This window comes from Toxorhynchites rutilus, chromosome 1 (genome assembly GCF_029784135.1).
Source record: "Toxorhynchites rutilus septentrionalis strain SRP chromosome 1, ASM2978413v1, whole genome shotgun sequence".
In the NCBI taxonomy this organism is placed as follows: domain Eukaryota; kingdom Metazoa; phylum Arthropoda; class Insecta; order Diptera; family Culicidae; genus Toxorhynchites; species Toxorhynchites rutilus.
Window position 1 is genome coordinate 18,708,545 of NC_073744.1, and position 12,321 is coordinate 18,720,865.

General features: G+C 38.0%; 1 protein-coding gene across 4 annotated transcripts in view; it reads right to left on the minus strand.

Annotated features, from left to right (window-relative positions):
* Window positions 1-12,321, minus strand: part of LOC129762241 (dedicator of cytokinesis protein 3) — a 148,584-nt gene that overhangs the window by 100,604 nt on the left and 35,659 nt on the right. For all 4 annotated transcript variants that reach the window (XR_008740588.1, XM_055760314.1, XM_055760312.1 and 1 more), the window contains 2 exons: window positions 5,318-5,559; window positions 5,000-5,148 (listed from right to left, as the gene is read on the minus strand). Coding sequence is in view for 3 of the 4 variants with exons in the window: in XM_055760314.1 (XP_055616289.1) it covers window positions 5,000-5,148; window positions 5,318-5,559 (391 nt within the window). In the remaining variant the exon portion in view is untranslated. The remainder of the gene's footprint in view (window positions 1-4,999; window positions 5,149-5,317; window positions 5,560-12,321) is intronic.

Below are 12,321 nucleotides of genomic sequence, written 5' to 3' on the forward strand. Positions count from 1 at the left end.
CGAAAAGATCCCTGTGTAAAACGCTCATAAGTCCGGTTGTCCTCTACGGGCACGAAACTTGGACAATACTCGAAGAGGATCTGCGAGTACTCGAAGTCTTTGAACGACGGGTGTTAAGAACCATCTTCGGCTGCGTACAGAACGACGGCGTATGGAGGCGAATGATGAACCACGAGCTCACGCAACTCACCAGCGAACCCAGTATCCAGAAAGTGATCAACACTGGGCAGGACATATTGCAAGAAAGTCGGAAAACTATCCTGCTAAAATGGTGTTCATCGAGAATCCGACTGGTACGAGACGACGAGGAGCGCAACAAGCAAGATGGTTAGACCCAGTGGTGACATGATGAGCACGGGGTGCCGGAGACAGTTGATATGATCATTGTTGTGGTTACAGTACAACAACCCGATATTTCTTGCAAAGCAGAGCAGTTGTATGGATGAACCGATCTTCATTCGACCGTGGATCGATCTCCATCACTGATGAACGTTGCGTGAACGTAGTTATTCTATAATTCGACCTGTTTGGAAAGTGTGAAGATCACTATGCTACCACCATGAACCTTCGGATAGGGTATTTCATCAAATAGGTTGTAAGACCTAAGACACTAGCTTTTCAATGTTTGCCAATTGAAATACTTTTGAATTTATATAGGGTAAATAACGTTGATTTGTTCAGCTTTAATTTTTTAATCTACAACCAGATGATTATTTGGTACGTATTCAAAACTTTTCTCGATTATAACACTTACAAATACTGTAAACATCATGCTTGCACATCATTTGCATCAGATTTATATATCTAAATCATGTAACTAATGCATCTCAATGACCTTAATTTTGATCATAGTTTGTTCGATACGCTGAGGTTGGTTTGTCCACATGATTACTATGGCGCGCTGCAGTTTGTTTATGTTTTTCTTCGTGCGTAGCAGAAATAAAGTTTCTCTGTGTTGAGTGCTGTTCACCTTTAAAATGCAAAGAAAAGGCTATATTCTGAAAAAGCACGATCTTTTTCCAGACAAACCATGATCAGAGGTGAACAAACCATGATCATAATTTCTCTTTGAAGAAAATCGTTAAAAAAATAAAAAAATGAACAATTTTAACGCCTTAAGGTGTTATTGGCAACTAGAGACTTGGGGCTGTTCAACAAACCCAAACTCGTCTTGTTTACATGTAATTTGAAGAAAAATCGATTTACATTTACTAGTTGCTTGAAAGCACCCAAATTCGGACAAACCAACATAATTTACCTTAACGGTTCAATGATTCCCATGGAATTATGTCCGGACAAACTCGAGGTCGTCGTGAATGGAATCTTTAGGCAGCATGACCCACCGAAGTGGCCACCCACACTGTACGGTGAGGACGAAGCCGAGAACGCACAAGTCACCAACGAAGAACTCATCGCTGTGGTAAAAGGTTGAAAGGTGAAAAAATTGTAAGGGGTTGTATATAGGACACGACCGCATATTTTCGACGCAGATCTACGTAATTATATTATGCAATCCACTTGTTTACCACTTCGAATATTATTTTAGAATGCATCGAAATTGTTGTAATAGATTATGTTCCTCGTTACAAATAAATTTGATGAACCTTTGATATGATGCCTAGGACTACCAAAATATGTGAACGGAAGAATTGTCAAACGATCATTGTATTTTACATTTCCATCTGAAAATATTGCACATCTTATGTTTAAGTAGTTCTCGAGAATTCATTCACCTCTAGTATTTGAAATGACGATTTTCCAAGGCTTCTAAGTTTAAAAGTACGTTTTAGGGAAACATTCCGGTCTGCACAACGACAAGCGAGAACAAAAGTACCCAACACCAAACCCGCATGTATTTGCAAAGTGGATTCCCCCAGGCACATTAATTTGAAGTCCGTGTTAGGGAAACACAGTTCGATGGGAACAAAAATACCTCCGACTTGCATGTATAATTGCAGAGCGGATTTCCACAGGTACATCGATTTTGAAGTCTGTGTTGGGGAAACCGTAAATCGGGTCAATCAAAACTTGCCAGTAAAGGCGTTTAAATAACGCCTAACATTTTTTACAGTAATTCAATTGTTCCTCTCATGAAAAATAATATTTTATAAATTGTGATAGACACGTAGAAATATTTCCTATCAATTAATGCAAACATCTTTCCGATCTGTTAAGAAATGTTCGAGTTATAAGCATTCGAAATACGAGTAGTGTTGACACACAAATCGGCAGAACAAATGTATGGGAAAAAAGAAAATTCTTCTAGTTTTCATGAATTTAAACCGTTTAGAGTTTAGCATGTCAAACAAATCTTAGAGAATTTTCGATTCGATTGGTATGCAAATCATGAGAATTCGTTCACAGTGAAAATAGTTATTAACGTTAACTTTATTTCAAAAAAACGTGACCTGTTTTCTGATTTATCACCCTTCCTGAAAGACGTAGTTCTATGTCAAAAAGGACCCGGCCCAGACGGAATCCCCAATGTGGGCTTGAAATCGGCGATCCTTGCTTCCCCCGACGTGTTCATGATGGTACTGCAGAAATGCCTGGATGACGGTCTCTTCCCTGCAAAAATCCAAAAGTTCCGAAACCAGGAAAGCCACCTGGAGATCCAGCATCGTATAGGCCTATTTGTTTGCTGGATACTTAAGAAAAGCTCTTGGAGAGGGTTATTCTCAACAGACTGGTGAAATGCACTGAGGGTGATCACGGATTGCCGAAAAGGCAGTTCGGGTTCCGGAAATCGCAAAGCAGTGCTGCAGGCAGAAGTCTCGATCGGAGAACATACCATCGTTTCGAAGCGGGCAGTGAAATACCTCGGAGTTATGATCGACGACCAGCTAAAATACAACTATGCATGCGGGAAGGCGCCAAAGCCAAATATTTATAGTCCAAGCAGCAAGAGGCGCTTCTTGGCAGGCGTATCTTCGTCGATACTTAGGTACGGTGGACCTGCATGGTTGGCGGCTCTGGAAACTCACCGAGATCGAAGGAAGTTGAACAACACGTTCCGATCCATGGCCATGCGAGTTGTTAGCGCTTATAGGATCATTTCTACAGAAGCTGTGTGTTATCGGCGGAATGTTCCCCATCTGCATCATTCTGGCGGAAGACAGCGAGTGCTACAAACGCAGGGCAGGGATGTATCCGAAAAACCATGAGAGCGGAGTCGATGGACAAACTGCAGCATGAATGGGATACGGCAGAAGGACGTACAAGTTGATACCGGTACTGACAAGTTGATACCGGGGTTGACTGCACGTCATGTCGGTACTATTGTGAAGGAGATGTGTCGCGACGAGAGGAATGGGTCTACGAATAGAGGGCTTGGTTTTAGTGGGTAAGAGACCCACTCAACGTCTGGGTTAACCCTTTCCAGATAAGGCTGGTAAAGCGTTCTTCGTTCCTCTCGTTCCTCTCGTATTTTGACGTGGGACTACGTCTAACCGGAATATATGGGGAGTAAAATGAAAACCTAAACACAGAACATGCAGGAAGACATGAAAGATTTCAAATGCTTATAACTCGAACATTTCTTACTGGATCAGAAAGGTGTTTGCATCAATTGATTGGGAATATTTCTACTTCTACTTTCTACTTGGAATTAATAAAATGTTATTTTTCATCAGATGAACAATTGAATAACTGTAAAATGTTAAGCTTTATCTAAAAGCCCTAACTGCCTCGTTTTGATTGGCCCGATTTACGGTTTCCCCAACACTGCCATCAAAACCAAGCAGCCTTGGGGAAATCGGCATTGCAAATACATGAAAGTAGGGGGACTTTAGTTCTCATCGAAAAATGTTCCCTAACACAGACTTCAAAACCAAGCAGCGATGGAGAAATCGGCATTGCAAACACAAGAAAGTAAGGGGAACTTTTGCTCTCACCGAAATGTGATCCCTAACAGAGATTTCAAAAAAAAGGTGCCTGGAGAAAATCGGCATTGCAAATTCATGCAAGTTGGTGGTATTTTTGTTCCGACTGAAATGTGTTTCTACAACACAGACTTCAAATCCATGGAGCGTGGGGAAATTGGCATTGCAGATACATGCAAGTCGGAGGTATTTTTGTTCCGACTGGCAACACAGACTTCAAATTCATGGAGCGGGGAGAAATTGATATTTCAAATTCATGCAAGTCGGAGGGCTTTTTGTTCCGACTGAAATGTGTTCAAAAGAGTTCAAAAGAGTTTTTTCATTTATTAATTGAAAATTAATTCGAATGCAGCTTCAAACAGATGATTACCAACCCAGCGATAGTTCTACGTCTACCTTGCGGTTATATCGTAGATATAACCCACTTTTAGTTTTTTTTCTGGGCTTTGTGTCTCGGCTTTTATTTCGATTTTGGTTGTATTCTATTTATGCCAACATAACTCTCAGTTCCATATTTCCGAGTCATACTCATTTGCGACTAGCTAAGAAACCCCGTCTGTATATTATTGTTGAATAAGTGTTAAATAAAGGAATTTCGTGTTTTAAGTTTGACGTTTAACTCGCACCCAGTAACTGACAACGTATAAACCCGACATTATGGACATCGCTGTCACCAAACCTCATTTGTTTTTAGGTTATGTAAAAAATGTGTTCATAACATATCACAATCTGTATCATTTTTATGAGTCAACAACTATCGTTTTGTCTGTGGCAACATCTTTGTTTTCATATTTCGGCGGTTGCATAACTGAAGGCGATTGCTTAGATTTCATAATTTGTATACCTGATCGCCATCGGGGTTCTGAATATTCCTACAATGATTAACGCATTGAGCCCCGCTTGGGTGGAGACCAACAAAGCAAACTTTCTATCTGGATCGCGTTGTGCGTCATTGTCTAACATTGTGTCACTGTCGTTCTCACTGTCTACGCTCTCCAAACGAAAAGCGCGCAAATTAGAAATGTATCCAACCATATTGTTTTCCATGATATCTTCCAACGCACATCACGTACCGATGAATTGATTCATACTTAAAATAACATAGAGTAGCTACTTACCGATTCCCCCAGTCAATTTTAGAGATCACTTTCATTTGCAGATCATACGTCTGGTCCTGGGTGAGAGTGGCGCTCAGCAGCTCCCGTCGACTCTCCAGCAGCGCCAGCATCACCTTCCGCAGCGAGGTAAATTTGTATTCTTCCCGCTCCTATAAGAATAACAAACGTTCAATCAATCAATCAGTCAATCAACCAGTGAGCCATCCACCCGAGCCCATCATCATATCGTCTCCCACCCCGGCTCGATTAGCATACAATGGAGGTGCCAAAACTGGTTACACTTCCTGTGTAGCACCACAATCCTAATGCGCGACTTACCACAAACAGTTTCTTCCATATTTCGGCCCATTCGCGGAGCACCAGCGTACACTCGGCCACGACCGGGTCCAACCGGGCTAAATCCTTCAGATGGATGTACGTTTTGGGGAAGAGACCCACCTTGCGGGGCTTGCGCGGGCATGTGCCCCTGAACCAGTGGGTTGTTTCTTCGAGTATCTCGACGAAATCGCCAACGTCCAGGGCGAGCCCGTGCGTAACATTCCCGTGCCAGTTGTGGATAGCTGGAATGAGGAAGGGTGGAATACATATTCAATATGTTTGTGGGCGATATTCTCGATTCATTCACAACTTTTCCTTTCACAAAAAAAAAAACGACAACTGATGGAAACGAATGGAAAAAGGTGGGTCAATTCAAACAATCAATGCACCGCGAGAATAAATAACCTGCGGTAGGGCTAAATTGATTCCTTTCGGTTGCGTATTGTAAGAACAACATCAACGCCGTTAGGATCTGTTGACGGCGAGTCGAGTCGCCCGGACGTGAACCATATGATAAACAAGTTAAACCGGCTGAGCAGCACACAACGCAGTGGAATATGAATGGCAATCGAGACAAAGCGCAAAAAAAACAACAAGTCCGCGCGCTCCCCCCGGGGTTGGAGAAATGTTGGAAGAAGGAAGTAAGTGCGCAAGCCGAGTAGTAGTTGTGGGTTGATTTTCTTCTCAGAAATGGTTGAATTAATCATTCTTGGTTACGAAACCGAGACGACTTAGTGGCGGCTGCGGCAGTGACGGAGGTGACTCTACACCGTGGCACCACATCATCATGAGAGTACTCAGAATGGAGACAGTTGAAATTAGTATAATGGGCAGATGTGAGCAGCACTCGGGAGACATTGTGAGACGCGTTGCCGCCTCCTTGCGTGGATGCCGTAGAAGCGCTGGAGATGGAACCGTTAAAACGAACAATGTTGATTGCTTTATTATTTTTGTACACAACCAGGCGCGCGCGTGGTTGGACAAGGGAATAAAATAAATTGTTTTTAATCTTATTTTCAAACTTCTCGTCTCAAACAAAGAAGTTTATCGACATAGAGCATCACGGAAATATGTGTAATGAATGTCTTTTTTTTGGAAATGTGATAGAAACGCGAAGGAAGTACAATTCAGTAACGCAAGCCAAAAGGACTAGGTTATTGTATTGATTGTATATAAAGTTTAACATAAATATCAATTAAAACTGTACAAAAACGATGAAAGTCTAAGGACACAATAGACAAACAATTTTACCATAAAGCGTTCTCACTCGATATTTATCGATTCTAGATTCCAGACATAGATTCATTGGATTGAGCAAGCCGCAAGTCGTGCGAAAATGTGTTCTAGTTGTATAGATCATAAATTTCTGTTCATACAGGTCGGACTCGATTATATAGAGTTTGAAAAACAATGTTTTTCATATTTGAAATATGACTTATTTTAAGAAAAAATGTAATCTTTCAACGTTAAGGTGATATTTCAGTGGGTATTATAAGTACTGTGGGGAAAAATCCTGATTTTTGATGATTTTGTTAGAATTGAATTTTTCTATCAATATTGCAGCGAAATTAAGAAAGATAGAAGTTAGGTGTCAAAAAACAAACTGTAAAGCGGTTAGAAGGCTTCAATTTAATTGATAATAACAACCAAGTTTAATATGAATTTTTAGGATAAAATTAATAATAACGCATTAAAAATTACTAACTTTTGAGTTTTTCCCTTCCAAAATGTAATTTAAATCCACTAATTTAGATTTTTCACTACTATATCTCATACTAAATTTGCTTATATTTCAAACGGAAGTAACAGAATCAACATCCGTAGCGTAAATTTTAATTTTGAGAAAACAAACAAAAGTTCTATAGTTCTGTCATTGTTGAAATTCGAACATATTCGTTAAAGTTTTTTTTTTCATCAAATATGATCGTCTATCACCTCCTGAAAGATTCTGGATGAATTAATTTTTTTCTTTTTTGTTTTATGAAATCGTTTATTTTTACAGGCTCAGTTACATAAGTTTAAAGGAGCCAAACTCCTATCTGCATAGTTACAAGTATATATAAACATTTTTTATTAATTCTAATGTTAATGAAGTAGAGAACCGATTACTCGCGGTTTGCTCGAGTTTAGAAGGGTGACAAAGGATGGGATATAAGGATATGTTGATAATGTTCACACTTACATTCGCACTCACATTTATCATACTCAATTCTTAAGCCTATCTTATATCTAATATGTATTTACATTTCACCTTATTCTATTGTTAGTAAGAAGGGATTTGATTTCTCGCGAAGGAAAAGGAAAAGGAGAATATAAGGATATAAGAACAATCACACACTAAGATCGATAGCTTTTAGGAAGACATATATTTGGGACATGTAATCAAGGTCTAACCGAGCCAACACATCTCTCACCGGCACATTGGGCTGCCTTCCTCTAGCCCGAAGAGAGTTTTCTAAATTCGATCTGGCAACAAGATACTCCTCGCACGACCAAACAACGTGTTCGATGTCATGGTAACCTTGGCCACAAGCACAGATATTGCCATCGGCAAGATTAAAACGCAAGAGTAGCATTATTTTTTTCTTGTGAAAAAGGTGTTTCCTGACTTTAATGGGATGAATCAAACATTAAAGTCTTCCTTTATATTCAAAAAACCAAAAAACATATGCATAAACAAAAATTTGGTACAGGATATAGTTGTGAAACATCTAAATAAGTGGATTTAAATTTGAACATTTTGAAAGTGAAAAACTAGTGGCTAGTGGGTTTAAAGGCGGTATTATTATTTCATGCCAAAAATTCATCTTTCGTTATTTCGCTGCAATAAATCCTGGTGAGAATTCAATTAAAATCTCCAAGAATCACGATTTTTACTCCACTGTACTTATAATAAACCAATTAAATTTGACCTTAACGTTGAAATATTACATTTTTATTTGAAATAAGTCATATTTGAAAAAATCACAAATCAAAAACAAAAATTAACTTTATATATTCGAGTTCAAAATTGTACATAAACGAATCATATATAATGGAGTCTGTATATAATTTACTATTCTTGGGTGTCCCGTCTTTTTATCAATTTGTACCGTTTTTTGAGCATAAAAATATATTGGTAATAAATTCCTGTTGTACTACGAGATTTATTTAAAACTCAAGCCTTAAACTATGGTTGATTTTTTTTACCAGATATTAGTTAATAATCTTTCAAACATTTATTGGCCCTGTTGGAAAAGACAGTGTACCCGCCACTTGAGTTGCTTCTAATTTTAGTGATTTTATTAGAATTCTTCATGTATATTTAAATAGTGAAGAGCAAAATGTTCTTAAAAGTCTAGTTGATGGGTGGACAATACTTGAAGGATACACGATTAATGAGTTAAAAAGGTGGAAAAAACATTCCATCTCAACTAACGAGAAACGAATTTCTAGAATGCAAGGAATTCGTGAAGCCTACACTCAATGTTAATTTTTAGCACATTTTCTGGCATCCCGATTTATTATATCAAATGAGCTGACAGATGACATAAAATGTTTTACTCCCCAATACACGAAACAGGAGACACATTTAAATGAAAGCTTCTCGTATAGTTTGCCAAATACACGGCCCAGACAGAGAAAGATATATTCTCGTTCATGTTCTTCTTTATCGGCTTAGAAAACACCTTCCAACTTCATTTTATGATGAGGTGTAATATTATCACGCTCCTTTATAAAAGCGCTGGCAGCTATATGGATAGCGTGGTCGTGTAAAGTAACTTCGCATTCCAGCCGGCCTTGGTTCCATCCCCATTGATGTCGTATGGACTTTTTTTTGTGCAATCCCAAATGAAAAGAGAAAAGAAAAAAGAAAGAGATGTCTAATGAGAGAGATGTAAATGAACTATAGAATAACAATAATTCTCAATGAAACCGGAAACCACATATCTGATCATAATACAATTATTTGTTCTATTGAGAACAATGTTACAAGTCAAAGGAAATTGGTTAATAAATATATCTCAAAATATGAAAATTTCATGAATAATGAGTTTGAAAGAGAATTCGAACTTGTGAATTCCTGCGAATATTTTGAGAACATTTGTAACAATAAAATGAATGGTAACAAGCATACTTATCAATTACCGCAAGCCAAGACACCTTTGCAACCTTACATAAATAGGGAGCTCTTTGAATGTATAAAAATAAAGAATAAGGTACTTAAACAGCTCAAAACCGATCTCATTAATGCTCCATTGAAGAGTCAATATATGAGGCTTAGAAACAATATAAGAAACAGTTCTATGTTTGATCGTTGTGAAGAAGATCCTTAAAAGTTATGGTCTATTATAAATGAAGTCGTATTCAACAAAACAAGCAAAATTCAAAATAAGGAAATAATGTTTGCTGAAAATGATATTAAAATTGAATTTGCATACCGTATAGCCGAAATTTTCAATGAATATTTTATAAACGTAGGATCCTGTCAATGTACCAACCTCAAATCAACATTTCACTCAAAATATTGACAACAATAATGTATTTAATTTCACAAAAATTGAAGAATCAGACGTTGCACAAACCATCATCAATCTCAACCGTACTGCAGCAGTTGGAAAAGATGGATTATAAGTGAAGTTCTCTACCGCACGTTACATTTCGTGACAAAAGCATTGATTAAATTAGTGAATCAAATGCTTAGAAATAGTATTTGTCCTAATACGTTAAAAATCGCAAAAGGTATTCCTCTATTCAAATCTGGCGATTGTACTTTGATAACATGCTTTAGAACAATATCTATTTTTCTCGCTACATCAAAAGTTTTTTGAGTATTTTAGAAAGACAAATAAAAATATTTCTACTCAAGAATAACTTTATAAACGCAAACCAATACGGATTTCTGCAAAAATCAAACACTGCAACAGCTTCTGCCGACCTCATGAATACTATACTGCCGTTCTACGCATAGTTGTCCCATGTTCTAAAATCAGCAACTGAGAAAAACACATTCAAAGTGTTCTACCATATTTGTCTAAGCTTTTTATAAGCAGAGAACTATTGTTTAATGAAATGTGGAAAGATCCCCTCATTTGAATCAATCAATCTTGTTACGGCTTAAAAATTAATGGTGGGACAGTTATGCCTAGAATAGCAACATGGGACAATTGAGCTTTATGTTGTTTTTTTCAAAAGCTGGGAACAAACAATAACTTTTTCTTTGTGTTTTTCTAGAAGTTAAAGAATAAAAACATCGTTTTATGAAGAAAAGTTAAAATTGTCAAAAAGTAACATGGGACAACTATGCGTAGAACGGCAGTAAAGTGAAACGAAAACTTGATTTCTGATGCAAAAAAGTGGTGTTATCGCGGGATAGAATGAACCGATTTCCGATTTCGTGAAAACTCGTCGATGGGGGTGGAAATGGATCAAAAAAGGTAGTTTTCGAACTTTTTGTTGAGTAACTATCGTAAATTAGAGTAAAGCAAAAGTCTGATTACGTAGAAATGTTCTTTAATGATGAACACTCGTAAGTGTCCAAGGAATTGTTTAATAATAATATATAATTTTCACTGAACTACGATTAAATGAATGTTGACCCAATCTCACCCCTTAGAGGCGGTGACAATGGGTCAAAATAGTGAATAGAACTTTCTATTATGAATTGTGTTTGAAAATCAATTTCTCAATAAACTCAATATAATTTAACAACATGTAAGTGTCTTGAGTGTTAGCGTCTCACATTATCATGCCTGGTGTTCGGGTTTGATTCCCGTTCTGGCCGGGGGATTTTTCGTCAGAGAAGTTTCCTTCGACTTGCGCTGTGGTCACGCGTATTCTAGAGCTTGCCTCTCGGAATTCATTCAAGGCGTGTTATTTGGCTTAAGAAATCTCAACTAAGTAATTATAAATGACGCTAGTTAATGCATACGTTGAGACGGCAAAAGATCCATAGGGAACGTTAACGCCATTCAAGAAGAAGAAGTGTCTTGAATGATTATTTGAGTTACGAAAATAGTGTCAATCCACCAAAACATTAGACCCGTATTTTTATCATTAGGGTGATCATTTCCATTTTAGGGTTGCTTAAAAAATCTTTTTTTTTCAATTTTTTTCCATTTTTTTTCGCCAAAGAAATTTTTCTCACACGTAATCTAGAGCTAGCCACTCCTGAATACATTCAAGGCGTATTATTCTGTATAGAAATCTTAACTAAGTACTACAAATAAAATTGACGCACGTAATACCTACTTTGAGAAGGCAAAAATTCCACTGGGAACGTTTGTGCCATCCAAGAAGAAATGTGTAACAAAACCTGCAAACACTACATTGACTCAAAAAATTAAATTCACATAATGTCATAGTAGAGAGATGCTAGTTGTACACCACAAACTCTGTGTGAGGGTAGAACAAAGGTATCAATTGCTCGCGCGATTGATCGCTGCTGACCCCGGTGGTCACCACTGCTGCTAGCTATACTCTTGCAGAACGCCACTCATACAGAGCGGACCGTTTTCGGTGCGTATTGGAAGCAATTTGTTCTCTTGCTTGCACCCATCCAACATGAACAAAAACATCGGATCGGACTAACTGGGTATTTTGAATTGTAATAACAGTCGCAACGGCTACAATCGTGAATTCCACATCGAACATTCCTCTTCGATCCTGTTTCGTGAAATGGAAGACTAATAGATTCGTATTAGGTTTCATTTCCCACGCCTCACCACTCTCGTGGCTGCCGGGCATATGTTCTGGTTTAGTCTGTGGTGCAAAATCGTTTGTTATGCTCCATGTTTGCCGCGCCTGTGGTCACTCACTGTTAATTAATTGAACTGTCGGCGCTTCATTGTGTTATCTAGGACGAATGAAACGAACGGACAAAATGTTTCATAAACTATAACATAAAATAGATTAGAAAGTGCTTCTGCAATTTAAATAAAAATCGTTCAACCGGATTATGTCTTCGTCACTGACGAAACTGACAGCCTGTATGATGATGGCGCTATGATCGTTATCTGAATACG